The sequence below is a fragment of the Falco cherrug genome, chromosome 19, assembly GCF_023634085.1.
Source record: "Falco cherrug isolate bFalChe1 chromosome 19, bFalChe1.pri, whole genome shotgun sequence".
In the NCBI taxonomy this organism is placed as follows: domain Eukaryota; kingdom Metazoa; phylum Chordata; class Aves; order Falconiformes; family Falconidae; genus Falco; species Falco cherrug.
In genome coordinates this window covers 6,296,750-6,314,658 of record NC_073715.1, presented here as the reverse complement: position 1 = coordinate 6,314,658, position 17,909 = coordinate 6,296,750, and the positions used below count along the sequence as shown (strand labels likewise).

The 17,909-nt window shown below is 67.1% G+C and overlaps 2 protein-coding genes across 2 annotated transcripts; one reads left to right on the top strand and one right to left on the bottom strand.

The window, feature by feature from the left end:
• Window positions 1-262: 262 nt before the first annotated feature.
• TARBP2 (TARBP2 subunit of RISC loading complex) lies at window positions 263-5,311 on the bottom strand. The gene is given in 10 exon segments (XM_055697196.1): window positions 263-453; window positions 455-552; window positions 703-892; window positions 1,616-1,743; window positions 1,831-1,948; window positions 2,543-2,615; window positions 2,798-2,881; window positions 3,491-3,596; window positions 4,351-4,532; window positions 5,201-5,311. Coding segments are annotated over 10 exon segments (1,092 nt in total). The 5' UTR covers window positions 5,254-5,311; the 3' UTR covers window positions 263-393.
• Window positions 5,312-6,794: 1,483 nt separating this feature from the next.
• Window positions 6,795-17,728, top strand: MAP3K12 (mitogen-activated protein kinase kinase kinase 12). The gene is given in 19 exon segments (XM_055697266.1): window positions 6,795-6,972; window positions 9,278-9,549; window positions 9,552-9,657; window positions 9,961-10,144; window positions 11,153-11,344; window positions 12,063-12,221; window positions 12,614-12,772; window positions 13,179-13,287; window positions 13,868-13,977; window positions 14,180-14,296; window positions 14,720-14,857; window positions 15,381-15,450; window positions 15,453-15,677; window positions 15,679-15,756; window positions 15,759-15,833; window positions 16,252-16,322; window positions 16,460-16,529; window positions 16,531-16,713; window positions 17,565-17,728. Coding segments are annotated over 18 exon segments (2,373 nt in total). The 5' UTR covers window positions 6,795-6,972; window positions 9,278-9,315; the 3' UTR covers window positions 17,658-17,728.
• Window positions 17,729-17,909: the final 181 nt, after the last annotated feature.

Here is a 17,909-nt window from a genome sequence, read left to right as displayed (position 1 = left end):
CCCTGTGCCCCCCACCCCCCACCCCCCCCCCCGCAAAGAGACACCAACGCGGGGAGTTTACAAACCCCCCAGCTTTATTCCCAGGGGCTGGTTGGCACCCGGGGACCCTCCTCGCCCCGGGGGGGCCAGGACGGAGGGTGCCCCCAGCCCTGAGGTCTGTCCGGGCTCCATGCTGGGGGGCCACATCTGTCCATCTGTCTGTCAGCAGGTCCAGGGGCCCACAGGGTGCATCACTGGGGCCGGGGGGGGTCTGGGTGTCCATGGGTGGGTCTGGGTGTCCACCAGTAGGTCCCAGCATCCATCCAGAGCTCTGCACGTCCGTCAGTGAATCCAGGGGTTCGTCTGTGGGTCCCTCAGAGTGTCCGTGGGTCTGTCCAGGTGTGGGTGGGGGGCTCACTTGCCCCCCGCCATGATGCGGAGGTACTGGAGGGCGTTGCGGGCAGCCTGGGAGCGGGGCACCGTCGCGGGAGGGGGCCGCACCGTGGCACACGGTGGCCGGCTGTGTCGACAGCTCCACCAGGCACTGGTGCAACCCACTGAGGCTCAACGCATCTGGGGCGGCAGGGGGGGACACACAGGGATGAGCCACCGTCACCACAGAGCCCCCCCAAACGCCCCACGACACCCCCGAGCGTGAGCCGGGGCACACATGGGGCTGGGGGGGTGCCAGGGCAGGGGGGTGCCAGGGCAGGGGGCACTCACCGATGTCAAGGTAGCTGATGGCGAAGCTCTGCTCCTCGGAGAGCTCCTGCAGGAGGGCGCAGGCCCCTGCGCCCATGGGTGCCAGCGGGTGGCTCCGCAGCTGCACGATCTTCTCGCCCGCTGAGTTGCGCAGGGAGTCCCAGGTGCAGCCAGGCGCTCGGCCCCGCAGCCCCTCCAGCCTGGGGCACGCCTGCGGGGACAGGGCACTTGGGGACCCGCCAGACCCCCAGTGGGGACACAGGGACCATCCGGACCCCCCCTCCAGGGATGTGAGGGGCTCAGGGACCACCCAGAGTTGCACACAGGGACACCCAACGGACACGGGGGCTCAGGGAACCTCTGGACCCCCAAGCGGGGACATGGGAACTGCAGGGACCCCGACACAAGGACACCCATGGGGGCTTGGGGAGCACCACGACCCCTGTGCAGCGACACCCCTGAGGGACAGCGGCTCAGGAACCACAGGGACCCTCTGTGGGGACCCTCTGTGGGGACACAGCAGCTCTGACACTGCCAGGACCCCCCACACGGGGACCCCCTTGGGGACAAGATGGCTCAGGGACCCCCATGTGGGGGCTGTTGGGACACACACCCCCTCAGTGTCTTCCTAGGGGACACGGGGGCTTGGAAACTGTGGGACCCCCCTCCAGTTCAGGGACCCTCCATGGGGAACACTCACAGCCACCCAGGGACCCCAAATCCAGAGGGTCCCCCCTAGGTCACCCTTGGGCGAGCCCTTGCCCTACTGCCACCGGACTTTGATCACTGGGGGTCCAGAAGCCCCAAAATAGGGGTTACAGAGGTGCCAGTATCCCCCACTGACCCCTCGGGGTAGCCATGTCCCCATTAACCCGCCCGGGGTGGCCTCGGGGTGCCCGTGTCCCCCATTAACCCCTTGCCGGCTGCGGGGTACCATGGAGAACTGGTCCTCCTCCACCTCGGCCTCGCTGCCCTCCCGCGGCTCCATGGGGACATTGTGGATCCGCACCAGCATCTTGGCGGCCGCGTTGCGCTTCGCCAGCTTCTTGGAGGTGCCGCTGCCTGCGGGGAGGGGACAAGGGACACCACGGTGAGCCTGGCACCCCGTCGTGTCCCCCCACGCACCCAGGGGGTGCCCCAGCCCCCTACCGATCTCCACGAAGCGCTCCACGCGGCAGGTCATGGTGAACTCCTTGCGATGCGCCGGCCCCGACTCCTGCGTCACCGTGTACTCGGGCAGGCGCCAGCCCTTCTGCACCACCAGCTCCTGGGAGGGGGACGCAAATGTGGGGGTCCAGGGAGGGCAGGGCCACAGATCCCCCCTCCCAGAAACGGGGACAGCTGCCCCCAGAAATGAGCTGCCAGCCCCAAAATGGGCAGGGCCAGCCCCAAAATGGGTCTGCTGCCCTAAAAATGGGAATAACCATCCCTGAAGTTGGGATAACTGTCCCTAAAATGTGTCTGCCATCCCCAAAACAGGTGTTTCCATCCTGTTATATATACCCAAAATGGGTATAACTGTCCCCCAAACGGGGACAATCGTCCCCAAAATGCATCTACCATCCCCAAAATAGGGATAACCAGCCCTGAAACAGGGATAGCCAGCCCCAAAATGGGTCTACTCTCCCCAAAACAGGGATAACTGTCCCCAGAATGGACAAGAGCCCCCCTGGCCAGGCAGAGGCAGCCCCCAAAGGTCACTGCCACCCCCAGGATGAGTAAGGTCACCCCCAAAGGGGCATGGGCCCCCCCAGACAGAGATTAGCATCCCCAAAACAGGCTCTTCAATACCAAAATGGGGTCAGCCCCCAAGCTGGAGGGGGGTATGTCCCCTCTTGTCCCCACCTATGGTGTCACCCACCTGCAAAGCCCCCACGGGGTTACACTCCGACTGGGGGGGGGACACGGGCGTCTTCATCTCCAGGGGGGTGCCCCTGCGTGGGGCAGACAGGCACAGCATGAGGGGGGCACGGCGGGAGGCAGCTCTAAGCCCCGCCAAGCCAGGACCCCCGCACTGGGGAAGCAAAGAGGTGTCAGAGGGTGCCGGGAGCCGGGGGGGGGACAGACTGTGCCCCCACTCTGCCCAGCCCCGGCACCTGGCCCCCCACTCCATTACCTGGGCGAGGGTGGGGGCACGACAGGTGCCAGGGGGGCGGCCGTGGGGCCGAGCTCAACCGGGGGCTCTGGGGGGAAAGGAGAGCTTGGGGATAAAAGGTGAGACGTTAACGCCTGAGCCGGCCCCCCCCAGCACCCTCTCCCCGGCACTCCTTGGGGCCCCCAGCCCCCCAAATCCTGCCAGGCACCCCCAATTCCATTGCGACCCCCCAGAGACCCCCTGTTATTCCCCCACACACACCACCAATTCCCTTGGCTCCCCTAAGACACCTGCAAACGCCCACCACACACCTCCAGACCTGCCTGGGTACCCTCAATGCCTACCCAGGAACCCCCAACCCCCCCAGATCCCTTGGAATGCCCAAGCTGCCCCAGAATCCCCAGTCACCCTGGGTAACCCCAAACTCCCCTGGATGCCTTGAACCCCCCCACAGATCCCCCCCCAACTCCCCCGGCGCTGGGTGCTCAGCACGCCTGGGGTACTCCCAAGCCCCTGGGTATCCCCAGACTGCCTGGGCATCCCAGCACCCCAGAGCACCCCACACTCCCCCCAGCACCTCAACACACTCAGCGCCCTCTCCTGGGAACCCGTCACCCCCCCAGACACCCCCCAGTTCCCTCCAAGCCCATCCCGCACTGTATCCTGAACCCCACCCTGACCCCCCAACACCCTGGGGACCCCGTGTCCCCTCACCTGGGCTCCTCGGGGGCGGTGGGCTCCAGCATGTCCCCCCCTTTGAGCAGCTTCAGGGCCACCTCGGCTGCTTTGTGCTTTGCCGCCTTCTTGCTGGGCCCCTGCCCTGGGGGAGACACTGGCTGAGTGAGGAGGGGGGGGACACCTGGGGCCCCCCCAGACCCCTCGCAGACCACAGGCTGTGATTAGGGCTGCTGGGGGGTGGTCCTGGGGGATCCCTCTGCCATAACCCCAGCAGCAGGGTGCCAGGGTGGGTCCCCGAGCATCCCAGGCGTCAGGATCTGAGACAATCCCCCCCAGAACCCACTTTTTTGGGGTCTCAAGGGATCTCTGAGTGTCCCAGACATAACGGTCCCAGGGGATCCCCCACCAAACACACTTTTTGGGGTTCCATGGGATCTCCATATGTCCCAGGCATTGGGGTACAGGGCAATCCCTCACTATGACCCACTTTTTGGGGTCCCAGGAGATCCCTGGGTGTCCCAGGCATGGGGGTCTGAGATGATGTCCCACCACAACCCACTTTTTGGGGTCCCAGAGGATCCCTGAATGTCCCAGATATCACAGTCCCAGCCGATCTTCCCCCCAGGATCCACTTTTTTGGGGCCCCAAGAGATCTCTGCGTGTCCCAAGCATCAGGATCCAAAAGCTATCCCCCACCACAACCCACTTTTTGGGGCCCCATGGGACCACCCAAGTGTCCCAAGCATCGGGATCCAAGGTGATTCCCCCAGCACATCCCCACCATCCTGGGGACAATCCCCATGTCCTCGCCATCCGCCCTGCCACATCCCAAGCAAGTCAGATCCAGGCCACCCTCTCCAGGCCATCCCCCCACTCCGAGGGTGTCGGGGACCCACCAGTGCAGCTGATGTCCCCAACAGTGACACGGAAGGTGAAGTTGGGTTGGTGGGCTTGTCCCTCGGCCTTCAGGAGGTCGTAGCCGGGAGTCTTGCCTATGCGCGTGCCATATTCCTGCAGCAGGCTGATGGGCGTCTTCCCGGGGTTGGCGGCCAGCATCTGCTCCAGGCTGGGGACAGGGCTGTCACCAGCCCACGCAAGGGTCAGCGGGGACAGCAGGGGTACAGGCTGGGGGTAGCGAGGTGGTGGGAGAGGCTGACACGGCCATGGCGCATAGGGATGTGGGGAGAGGGGTGGCATCGCCGCACGGCATGGGGACACAGGGACAAGGATGGAGCCCCCATGGAGCATGGGGACACGGGGACAGGGATGGAGCCCCCTCAACGCAGCCTGGGGACTTGGGAACAGGTCCAGAGCCCCCCCACGCAGCCTGGGGACACGGGGATGGAGACAGGCCCAGAGCCCCCCGCCCCAGCCTGGGGACAGGCCCAGAGCCCCCCCACGCAGCCTGGGAATACAGGAACAGGCCCGGAGCCCCCCCACGCAGCCTGGGGACACGGGGACAAGCCCGGAGCCCCCCGCCCCAGCCTGGGGACAGGCCCAGAGCCACCCCACGCAGCCTGGGGATACAGGAACAGGCCCGGAGCCCCCCCACGCAGCCTGGGGACACGGGGACAAGCCCGGAGCCCCCCGCCCCAGGCTGAAGCCCCCTCACACAGGCCCGGTGCCTGAGGGCTGGGCCCGGTGTAGGCCCCAGCCCACCCCTCCCCATTAAGAACCGGTATGGACGGGGGGATCCCGGGTTTGGGGGTCTATCCCGGATGGCGGGGGGCGGGGTGGGTCCGGTACCTGGGGAAGCCGCCGCTCCGCCTGGCCCCGCCGCCCGCCCCCTCCTCGCTCATCCCCGCCGCGCTCCGTCCCGCCGCCGCGCCGCCCGCGCCGCCAGGGGGCGGCCGCTGCGCGCCGGCGCGGGGCACGATGGGAACTTGGTGCCGAGGGGGATTCTGGGACTACGCGTCCCAGAATCCCCCGCGGCAGGGACCGCTGGGAAGGTGGAGGACACGGGAGGCGGAGCCATGTCGGGGGAGGGAGGCCTGCCTCAGTTTCCCCAATCTGGACGGGGAAAGGAGGGGGTGGCAGGGACAGAAATGGACAAGGGACAGTGGGGACAATGGGGTGGGATGGGAATGGACAGACAGGATAGAGACAATGGGGGGAGACAGGGACTGACAAGGGTCAGTGAATGGGGACAGACGGACAGGGGTGGGCAGGGCATGATGGATGGGGACAATGGGGACAGGCAGGGTGGCATGGGGACAGATGGACAGGGACAGACAGCGTGGGACAGAGGGACAAGGGACAGTGGATGGGGACAGTGGGGGACAATGGAGTGGGACAGGGACAGACGGACAAGGTGGGACAGGGATGGACAGGATGGGATATGGATGGACAAAGGGACAACAGATGGGGACAATGGTGGGACAGGGACAGACGGACAGCATGGGACGGAGAGGGACAGGGGTCAATGGCTGGGGACAATGGAGACAGGCAGGGCTGGACAGGGATGGATAGAGTGGGGACAACAGGGACTGGGAGAATGGGACAGGGACAGTCTGGGTGGGACTGGGATGGATGGGGACAGACAATGTGGGATGACGACAGGGGGCGGATGGGGACAGGGACAATGTGGTGGGGACAGACGGGGGAGGGCGGGCAGTGATGGGGACAGGCCAGCGGTGACAATGGTCAGACTGGGACCCGCTGGGATGGTCAAAGTGTGACAGGGACAGGGAAGGAGCTGTGGGGACAGTAGGACACCCATACTGGGAGCCCTGGGGACAGAGATGCCTGAACTAGAAGCACTGGAAGCAAACTGGGAGCACTGGGAACAAAACCGCACGCAGACTGGGAGCACTGGGGACAGAGGCACAGGCAGACTGGAAGCACTGGAATTGCACTGGGGCCCTGGTGTGATGCTGGGGCCAGCAGGGGATACCGGGGGGGTCCTAGTCCTGGTGTTGGGAGCTCCTGGGGACACTGGGGGGGGTCCCAGTTCCCGGTGCTGGTGGCCCATGGGAGGTCCTGGTGCTCGTCAGAGCTGATGGGTCCCCGAAGCCAGGGGGGTCCCGAAGCTGGGGGGCCCCGGTGCCAGCGGGGGTGCCGGTGCCGGGCGGTCCCGGTGCTGGGGGGTCCCCGGTTGCCGGTGCCAGGAGTGCCGGTGCTGGGGGGGTGCCGGTGCTGATGCCGGGGGTACGGATGCCGGTGGTGCCGGTGCCGGGGGTCCCCGGTTGCCGGTGCCGGGGTGCCGGTGGTACCGGTGCCGGTGGTGCCGGTGGTGCCGGTGCTGGGGTGCCGGTGGTGCCCGGGTGATGCCGGCGGTGCCGGGGGTCCCCGGTTGCCGGGGCCGGGCCGGGGCGGGGCGGGCGGGGCGGGGCCGCGCCGAGCGCCGGGCGGGGCCGTTCCGCGCCGCTCGCCCTGACCGCGGCCCCGGCCCCGGTACCGGCCCCGCCCGCCCGCGCCCCGGCCCCGCCGGGCCCAGCCCCGGCCCCGGCACCCCCGGCACCGCCGACATCACCCCGGCACCACCGGCACCCCCGGCCGAGGGGCCCGCACCCCCCCAGGTACCGGCGCGGGGCCGCGGGCAGCGGCGGGGAGGCCGGGGGGGGGGGCACGGCGGTGTGGGGGGGTAGGACCAGGGATGCGGCCGGGATGGAGGGTTGGAAGGGGTGTCCCGTGCTCCCCTCCCCCCGCCGCGCCCCCTCCCCTCCCCCGCCTCACAGGGCCCGGGGGGGGCCGCGCCCTCCCCTTCCCCCTCCCCGGAGGCGCGGGCGGGCGAAGGGGGGCCCAGGGACACCAGCGGCCTCTTGCACACGCGCGTGCCCCCCCGCATGCGTGAGCTGCTTTTGCACACGCGTGAACAGCTCCGTGCACACGTATGACACCTCCGTTGCAGACGTGCTTGCACACGCGCGTGCAACGCCCGCAGGCATGCATGCCCCCCTGCATGGATGTGCGGCCCTTGCACTCTTGTGCACCGCCTTGCATGCACGTGTGCACCCGCTGCACACAAGAGTGCCCACCCCTTGCACCTGCTGTGCACACCCGTGCATGTGTGTGCACCCCTTGCATGCATGTGTGCATACCTGTGCACCCCTAACACACACCTGCACCACCTTGCACACGCGTGAGCACCCTCACGTGTCTGTGCATGCCCTCGCACCTGCATGTGCAACCCTGCATGTGTGTGCACCCCTTGCACGCATGTCTGCGCCCCTGCACACCTGTGCCCTCCCCGGCACCTGCATTGCCTTGCACACACGTGTGCACCCTTGCGGCGTGCGCAGCCCTGTGCACACACGTGTGCCCTGCTCCGTGGGTGTGCGCCTGTCACAGGCCTGTGCAGCCGCTTGCACACGTGTGTGCCCCCCACGCACAGGCGTGAGCCCCTCGCAGCCCGTCCCGCTCCCCCCCACCCTTCTCCTTGTCGCGACAGGGCGCCATGTCCCGACATGCCATGTCGGTGGGGGCGCTCTCTTCCCCACTTCCCTCCTCCAGCTCCGCGCTGTCACGACATGGGGCCAGGGCTGTCGCATGTCGTGACAGATACACCCACACCCACACACCCGCCCCCCCCGGGATGCTGGTTCCCCACTTGTGCCTCAGTTTCCCCGTGCGGAGCTGCCGGGGGGGTGCGGCGGGGAGGAGGCTGCATCCCTTACCGGGATGACGTCACCGCGTGACGTGATGTCACCACGGGGGGGACACGACACCTGGAGGGGCGGGGCGTCTTGTCGCCTGTGTCCCCCCCCCCCTCCCCCGGCCCCGGACGGCTGGGTCCCTCGGGGGTGACAGTAAGCCCCGCCCACGCCCCCCCGCGGTGACTCACACCCCCCCACACACCTAATTTTAGTGATGACCTCATCTGCCGGTTCCACTGTTGCCATGGCAACTCTACACCCCACCCCCCACCCCCCCCCCAATTTTCCGGGGAGCTGGATCGAGTCTGACCCACCCCCGGCCACCTGGGTCCCCCACCAGCCCTGCCTCAGTTTCCCCTGTCACGTTTGCTCGCCGTGTGTGGCCTTGCACGCTTGTGCACACTTCTGCAAGCTCGTGCAGGCCCCTGCGTGCTCTTGCACGCTCCTGCACGCTCCTGCGTGCTTGTGCGCATGCCTGAACGCTCCTGCACACTCCTGCACACTTGGGCACACCTTTACCTGCTCATACACCCTCTTGCACACTCATACCTCCTCTTGCACGCTCGTGTGCCCTCTGTGCATTATGGAGGGCCTCTTCCAGCCCTCCTCCCAGCCAAGCGGGGCGCACAAGCGTAGGGGTGCATGCGGGGTGTGAGGAGGGGTGCGCGTGTGCAAGGGGGCATGCATGCCTAAACTAGGGGTGCACACACAGTGTGGCATCAGGAGAGGGGGGTGCATACACTTGTAGGGGTACACACACGTGTGCAAGGGGCTACACGTGCCTGCAAGAGGTGCCCATGGGCATAGGGCTGCACATGGGGGTGTAAGGGAGTGCACGTGTGTGTAAGGGGGTGCACGTGTGTGTAAGGGAGTGCACGTGTGTGTAAGGGGGTGCACGTGTGTTTACGGGAGCATCCAGGTGCAAGGGGGTGCTGATATGTGCTGGGGATGCACACACACGTGGGCTGTACACAGGAGTGCAAAGGGGGTGCAGGTGCATGTAAAGGGGTGCCCATGGGTGCAAGGAGGTGCACACGTGTGTGGGGCTGCACATGGGGTGCACAGAGGTGCACACGCGTGCCAAGGGGTGCCTGTGCATGCAGGGAGGGGCACCGGCAGAGCTGCACAGAGGCACGAAGGGCGCAGGCGGCTGCACGGGGGTGCCTATGGGTGCAAGGAGGGGGGGGGGGGGCTGCACCCCCAATCCCACTGACAGCCCCTCCCGCAGGCCAGGGGGCAGCGGAGGGGCGCGGGGGGGCCCCCGCCATGGCCTGCCTGCACGAGACGCGGACGCCCTCGCCCTCGCTGGCGCTGGCCTCGGATGGGACCCCGGAGCAGGAGCTGACCCCTACACAGTGCGTGCTGCGCGACGTGCTGCCCGCCGCCCCCGCCGCCCCTGCCGCCCCCGCCGAGGCCTGGCCCCGCCGCGGGCCCCCCCGGCACCCTGACCTGGGGCCCGAGGGTGCGGGACCCCTGGCCGCCGAGGCCGCCCACCTGCGGGTGCCAGGCTGGGGGGGGGGTTCCTGGAGGGGCTTTTTGGCTGCCTCAAGCCCGTCTGGACCATGATCGGCAAAGCCTACGCCGCCGAGCACAAGCACCCCCAGGAAGGTGAGGGGGTGCAGCGTGGGTGCTGCGGGGTCAGGGGGGAGCGAGGGAGGATGCTATGGGACAGGGATTGGGGTGCTGGGGTGCAGAGGGTGCAGTGCGGTGGGGTGGGAGCCGTAGGGCTGGGCTGAGGGTGCCAAGGGGGGGGCCTGCACCCAGGCTGTGCCAGCATGTGGGTGCCCCAGGGGTGCCGGGGTGTGGGTACCACGGCCGTGGGTGCACCAAGGATGCTGGTGTGTGGGTACCATGGCCGTGGGTGCCCCAGGGGTGCTGGTGCCTGGGTGCCATGGGTGTGAGTGCCCGCAGACCCCTGGGAGGTGCCATTCGAGGAGATCCTGGACCTTCAGTGGGTGGGCAGTGGGGCGCAGGGTGCCGTCTTCCTGGGCCGCTTCCATGGTGAGGAGGTGGCTGTGAAGAAGGTGCGGGACCTCAAGGAGACTGACATCAAGCACCTGCGCAAGCTCAAGCACCCCAACATCATCACCTTCAAGTGAGCACGGGTGCTGCTGGCACCGGCGTGGGGTGTGGGCAGGGGTATGGGGACACCGCGGGTACAAGGCATGGGGACAGCATGCACGTGGCATGGGGCATGGTCATGGACTGTGTATGTGGCATGGGCAAGCCATGGTCATGGGCACACGGCATGGACATGGCACGGACAAGCCATGGGCACGGGGCATGTGGGCACAGAGCACAGACACAGCACGGGTGTGAGGCGGAGTGTGAACATGCCATGGGCATGGGGCATAGACACGGGCATGCCGTGGGCGTGAGGGATGGAGGCATGTGCATGGCAATGGGCATGAACGCAGCATGGGCCATGGATGCGCCATGGGCAGAGGGCATGGCATGTGGCGTGGCCATGGAGGACACCATGGGCACAGGGCATGACACGGCCTGGGCGTGAGCCACAGCATGAGGTATGGACGTGCCACAGGCAAGGGGCATGGACACAAACATGACATGGACACGGCAGGGGCATGAGCATGAACGTGGTGTGGGCATGGACACAAACTTGGCATGGACATGGCAGGGGCATGGGCACAGAGGTCATGGACATGACATGGGCACGGGGCACCAACACAGCGTGTGCATGGGGAGCACCAGCATGGCATGGACCTTGGTGGGCAGGGCACAGCATGGGCACGGGGCACACCAGCGTGTCCCACGTGTGGCACAGGGGACGGCCACACATGGGACAGCTCTGTCACAGGCAGGGCACTCTCGGGGCAGGGCAAGGTGGGTGCAGATGGGTGCCCCAGTATCCCAGTGCTACTGGGAGTCTGGGTGCAGAGGGGGTGCCCACGGTGCAGATGGGTGCTCCTAGTGCCAATGGGGGGGCTTGGGTGCAGGTGGGTGCCCCAGCACTGGTGGGTGCTGGCAGATACCCATGCAGATGAGTGCCCTGGAGAAGAAGGGTGCCCTGGTGGTGCTGGGTGCTGCCAGGTGCCCTGGTGGTGCTGGGCAGCAGGTGCTGAGGGTGCCGCTGTGCCCGCAGGGGTGTGTGCACCCAGGCACCCTGCTACTGCATCATCATGGAGTTCTGCGCCCAGGGCCAGCTCTACGAGGTGCTGCGCGCCGGGCGCAAGGTCACCCCCTCCCTCCTCGTCGACTGGTCCATGGGCATCGCCGGCGGCATGAACTACCTGCACCTCCACAAGATCATCCACCGCGACCTCAAGTCACCCAAGTGAGGAGGGCTGGGGGCTCGGACAGCACCCATGGGTGCTGGGGTGGGTGACCCTGGTGATGGCATGCCTGTGGTGGGGACATGCATGTGGCAGTTGCATGATTGTGGCAGTGCCATGCCTGTGGTGGTGTCTTGTCCTCGGTGGCTGCATGCCAGTGATGGTCGCATGCTTGTGGCGGTGCCGTGTCCATGGTGGTGACATGTCCATGGTGGTGGCATGTCCTTGCTGGTGCCCTGTGCCCATGGTGGTGCCATGTCCATGGCAGTTGCATGCCCGTAGCAGTGCCATGGCTGCGGTGGCTGTGTGTCTATGGCAGTGACACGTTCACAGCATTGATGTGTCTGTGGCAGTGCAGTGACTGTGCTGGTTGCTTGCCCATGATAGTTGTGTGTCCACGGCAGTGCCATGCCTGTGGTAGTTCCGTGCCCATGGCAATTGCTTGACCGTGGCAGTGCTGTGTCCACGGTGGTGGCATGCCACAACAGGACCATGCTCATGGCATTCACATGCCCATGACAGTGCCGTGCCCGCAGTGGTGCCACGTCCATGTTGGTGCTGTGGTGGTGCCACATCTGCGATGGTGTTGTGCCCATGGTGGTGGCTTGCCCATGACCTGGTGATGCTCATAGCAGTTGCGTGCCCATGTCGGTGTCATGCCAGTGTCAATCGTGTGTCATTGGTGTGGTGCTGGCGTGGCACTGAGCAGGTGCCCCCCAGCATGCTCATCACCTACGACGACGTGGTGAAGATCTCGGACTTTGGCACCTCCAAGGAGCTCATTGACAAGAGTACCAAGATGTCCTTTGCTGGCACCGTGGCCTGGATGGCACCCGAGGTCATCCGCAACGAGCCTGTCTCCGAGAAAGTTGACATCTGGTGAGGACACAGGGACCTTGGGGACATGGGGACCTTGGGGACACCAAGGAGCTGTGGTGGCACTGGGGACACAGCAACACACGGGGCTTTGGGAGGCAGTGGGGACACTGGGGGGCACAGGAGGCACTGGGGACAATAGGAACGGGAGACACTGCGGGGACATCAGGGACATGTGAGGCCTCAGGAGCACTACAGGGGACCAGGGATGGGGACATTTGGGATACTGGGAGGGATGTTGCAGGGACAGGGGACATCAGGGACCACAGGAGCAGCAGGGGACAGAGGGGACACCAGCATGGGCAGAGGCAGGGAGGGGACACAGGGCAAGGGGGATGAGGGGACAGTGGGAGGACGCTGGGAGTGACAGGGGCCATGGGTGCTGGTGCCCCCAGGTCCTTCGGGGTGGTGCTGTGGGAGCTGCTGACGGGTGAGATCCCCTACAAGGACGTGGACTCATCGGCCATCATCTGGGGGGTGGGCAGCAACAGCCTCCACCTGCCCGTCCCCTCCGGCTGCCCCGACGGCTTCAAGGTGCTGCTGCGCCAGTGCTGGTGAGTGCGTCTGTGGGGACACCCCACCATGGGGCACACTGCCATGGGGACAGCACAGCACGGGGACAGCCCACTATGGGGACACCTCCCTTGGGGACATACCATGGGCACCCATGCCATGGATGCGTCATGCCATGGAGGACCCCACCATGGGCACCCCACTGTGGGGACCACCATGAGGGACCTGCCGTTGGCACCCCAACGCGGGCAGCGCAGGGGGGACCCTGGTCACAGTGGTACCCCCACCCTAGGGGTGTGCCCAGGGCCACCCCATGCCAAGCTGCACCCCATGTGGCCTGTGCACCCTTCTCTGTGGTCCCCCAAAGCCTCAACACCCCCATAGCTCCCCCCCCCCAGCACCCAGGCACCCCCCCACCCGCACCCAGCACCCTGGCACTCCCCCCAGGAACAGCAAGCCCCGGAACCGGCCGTCCTTCCGGCAGATCCTGCTGCACCTCGACATCGCCTCTGCCGATGTCCTCTCCACCCCGCAGGAGACCTACTTCAAATCCCAGGTACCAGCACCCCAGGACCCCAGCACCCTGGGACCGCCGGCACCCCGGGACCCCCAAACCCTGCAGGAGACCTGCTGCAAATCCCAGGGACTGTGAGGGCTGCTGCAGGGACAACTGATGCCCACAGCAGCTGGTGCCCAGGATGCCCGGTATATCCCAGTGCTCGTGGTAGCCATGCCCAGTGTATCCCAGTGCCTCGAGTAGCTGCAGCCAGGTCATGCAGTGCCCAGGGTACCTGGTGCCTGGGGTATCTTGTGCCCAGGGTGCCCCGTGCCCAGAGTAGGTGGTGCCCAGTGCCTGGGGTAACTGGTGCCCAGGGTGCCCAGTGCCCATGGCAGCCGGTGCCCCGGGTGCCTGGTGCCCGTGGTAGCTGGTGGCGGGAGTGCCCCATGCCCAGGATAGCTGGTGCCCAGTACCTGGAGTGCCCAGTGTCCGCAATAACTGGTGCCCAGGGTGCCCCATGCCCACGGTAGCCAGTGCCCGTGGTAGCCAGTGCCCAGTGCCCACGGTAGCCGGTGCCCGGGGTGCCCGGTGGCCACGGTAGCCGGTGCCCGTGGTAGCCAGTGCCCACATACCACAGGCGGAGTGGCGGGAGGAGGTGAAGCTGCACTTTGAGAAGATCAAGTCGGAGGGGACATGTCTGCACCGGCTGGAGGAGGAGCTCATCAACCGCCGGCGCGAGGAGCTCCGGTGGGGCCCGTCCGCGGGACACGGGGACGCTGGGAACACGGAATGCTGGGGACACTGTGGGCATCAGGGGCGCGTAGAGGGGCGAGGGGCTGGGGGTATCGGAGGGTGCCGTGGCGCAGGGAGAGCTGTTGGGTCCCTGTCACTTTGTGTGGTGGGTGCCATGGGACGCGTGTGCTGACACCACGCGTGCCCTGGGCGCTAGGCACGCGCTGGACATCCGGGAACACTACGAGCGCAAGCTGGAGCGCGCCAACAACCTCTACATGGAGCTCAGCGCCCTCATGCTGCAGCTGGAGCTCAAGGAGAAAGAGCTGCTCAGGTGAGGGGGCCCTTCCAGCACCCACCAGCACCCCTCGCACCCACCAGCACCCCCTCTGCCCATCCCATGGCCGCCCCATTGCCATGGTCAACACTACACCCACCCATGGCCATGGCCAACCTTACAGCCACCCCATGGCCGTGACCAACCCTACAGCCACACCATGGCCACGGCCAAACCAATAGCACCCCATGGCCATGGCCAACGCTGTATCTACCCCGTGGCTGTGACCAACCCTATAGCCACCTCATGGCCATGGCCAACCTGATACCTACTCCATGGCCATGAGCACCCCTATACCCACCCTGTGGCTTCCCTGAACCCATGGCCAGCCGTTACCCCATGGCCACTAGCCCAAGGCCATGGCCACCCCACCCCACGCTGCCTCCCCGGGGGTGGGTGCCCACGCGTGGCCCATGGCAGGCGGGAGCAGGCACTGGAGAAGCGCTACCCTGGGCTCTTCAAGCCGCGGGCACCACGGGGGCTCCTGCACGGCAACGCCGTCGAGACCCTCATCAAGAAACGCAACGTCCCCCAGAAGCTTTCACCCCACGGCAAGCGGTGCGGCCGGACGCCTGGGACGGGATGGGGGGTGGACTCTGGGTCCTTTGGGTGGGGGGGCTGGCGGGTCAGGTGCCTGGGTGCTTTGGGTTGGGGGGAGCATGGACATGGGGGTCCCTCAGGGTTGGGGGTGTGTCTGGAGACATGGGGGTCCTGGTGGGGCTGGGAGCCCGGACACCTGGGTCCTTTTGCGGGGGGTTCTGGGGGCTTGGGTGCCTGGGGTCTTTGGGGAGAGGGGCTGGCGTGTGGATGCTGGGGTCCTTTTGCGGGGGGGATGCTCTGCGGGTGCAGATCCCTGGGGTCTTTGGGGAGGTGGGTCTGGGGGTGCAGATGCTGGTGTCCCTTGGAGGGGTGGGATCTAGACATGAGGGTCCCTCCTGGCTGGCTGGGGGGGTGTCCCTTGGAGGGGTGGGATCTAGACATGAGGGTCCCTCCTGGCTGGCTGGGGGGTGTCCTAGGGGCTGGCAGACGCCTGGGTCCCCATCCGCAGCCCTTCCCCTTGTCTGTCCCTCCCCCCCCCAAGACCCGACATCCTGAAGCCGGAGGTGCTGCTGCCCAAGCTGGATGCGGCCATGGCACAGGTGGCCCTGCCGGGGGTGTCCCAAGGGCCCCCCCCTCGCCCGGGCGCAGCCGCCGGGCCAAGGGCCGCCATCGCAAAGCGGGACCCCGGGGGGGCTGCGGGGAGCCAGGCCCCGAGGCTGGACCCCCCCGGGGGCTCGCCGGCCCCCCTCCAACCACCACCGGCCCCGATCTCCTTGGGGGTACCCTGGAGGCTGTGGGTGCCCCCCCAGCCACGGTACCTGATGCAGGACCTGAGGGTGGCAACAGGTTCCCAAGGGTCCCCCCCACCGCAGCCCCCCGTGCCGGGTGAGCCTGAGCGGGAGAGCGGGGGCCGGCCGGGGGGGGAAAGTGGGGGGCCGGGCAGCACCTCACCCCCGCAGCACTGCTGTACCGCGCGGCTGTCACCCGTGGGCAGGTGAGAGCCCCCGACACCTGGGTCCCTTCCCTGGGGGGCTGGGGAGGGGGCAGGACCCCCAGGTCCATCCCAGCAGGGGGAAGTGGGATGGATCCCTTCTGGGGAGGGGTTGGAGGGGGGGGTCCCTCCTGCAAAGGAGGGATCAGGACCCTTGGGTCCATCCTGGAGGGGGGGGGGGGGGGGGGGGGGGGGGGGGGGGGCGGTGTCAGGACCCCTGGGTCCATCCTCGGGGGGTTTCAGGACCCCTGGCTCCCTCCTGGGGGGAGGGGGGCCAAGACCTCTGGGTCTCTCCTGGGGGGGCAGGAGGGGGCCAAGACCCGTGGGTCCTTCCTGGGGTGGTGGTGGGGGGTGAGGACCCCCGGATCCCTCCTGAGAGGCAGCAGGAGGACCCCAACGCCCCTCCCCGCCCCTCCACCAGAAGCGGGGGGTCTCATCAGAGGAAGAGGAGGGTGAAGTGGACAGCGAGGTGGAGCTGCCACTGCGGCAGAGGTGGGTGCTGACACCCCCGCCTCCCCGGGTGCGTTTGGGGGTCTGTGGGTGCTCAGGCACCTGGGGTAGGTGCAGGGGGGTCTGTGGGTGCCCGGACATGGGGGTCCTCACCGCTCCCAACACCCCTTCCTCCCCAGGTGGCCCCCGGGCATGAGCAAGCGCCAGTCGCTGTCGACCTTCAGCTCGGAGAACTTCTCGGACGGGGACGGGGGACGAGGGGCACACGAGCGAGCCCTCGCACAGTGCCACCCCCGACGTGGGCAGCACCAACACGGACGAGCGGCCCGACGACCGCTCCGAGGACCTGCTCTCCCAGGGCTCCGAGATCCCCCTGGATGCCGCCGCACCCCCCGAGGGTCCCGGCCGCCGTCATGGGGGGCTCAGCCCCAAGGTGATGCCCCAACCCCGGGGTGGGTGCCAGGGAGCACCCACAGTCCCCCAGGGATGGGTGACAGCATGGGGTGAGGGGTCCCTAAGGGCCCCCCAGGGCTGGAACTACGGGGTGGGGGTCCTCAAAGTCCCCCAAGATGGGGCTAGAGGAAAGGGGCCTCCCAGAGATGGGTGCCATTGCGTGGGGGTCCCTAAGGGTTGGAACTATGGGGTGGGGGTCCTCAAGGTCCCCCAGGATGGGGTTAGTCAGGGGAAAGGGGTCTCCCAGAGATGGGTGCCATTGGGTGGGGGTCCCTAGGGTCCCCCAGAGCTAGGCACTATGGGGTAGGGGGTCCCCTGAGCCCCCCAGGACGGGGTTAGCAAGGGGAAGGAGAGGGGAGTCCTCCTCTATGGGGAGGGGGGGGACCCACTGAGGAAGGCAGGACCAGGTGCGATGGGGAACGGGGTCCCCAGAGCCCCCCAGAACCAAGTACTGGGGGAGGGGGGTGATATCCCAGGGCCCCCCACCAAGGGTGGACATCATGGGCAGGTGGTCTCAAGGGCTCCCCAGGACATACCCCAGGTATCTCGGGGGGGGGGGGGGGGGGTCCCCGGTGTCCCCCAGGATGAAGTACTGTGGGGAGGGAGGGGTCTCCTAAATCGCTGGGCAGGGTCCCCCAGGCCCCCCCCCAGGACAGATACCATGGGGTGGGGATCCCCCAAACATTAGAGGCCATGGAGAGGGGGCTCCTCAGGTCTCTGCCCTGCAGAGGTGGGGGTCCCCAACACCCCCAGGACCAGCTGTGGGGCAGGGGGAGACCCTGAAGATGTTTAACCCCCCCCCCCATTTATGCCTGTCCACCCCACCCCCAGGTCTCTGAGGACTCTGACTGCGACAGCGCAGAGCTGGACCACTCAGGCAGCGGCGAGGGGCCCCCCCGGCCCACAGCCCCCCCCGGCCTGTGACCTGTCCCCACCACCACCACCCTGCACACCCCCCACTTGTACAGCCCCAAATATTTATATAAATATCTATCGATCTCTACAGAAAGCTCTGTGCTGTCTCTGTGCCTGGGGGGGGGAACAGGGCTCAGGGAGGGGGCACAGGGGTCACAACGGGTGTGTTGGTTTTTTTTGGGGGGGGGGGGGGGGCGCGCACAGCAAGAGCAGGGGTAGATGTTGACTACCTCCCTTTTCTGTTTACGTAGCCCCTACCAT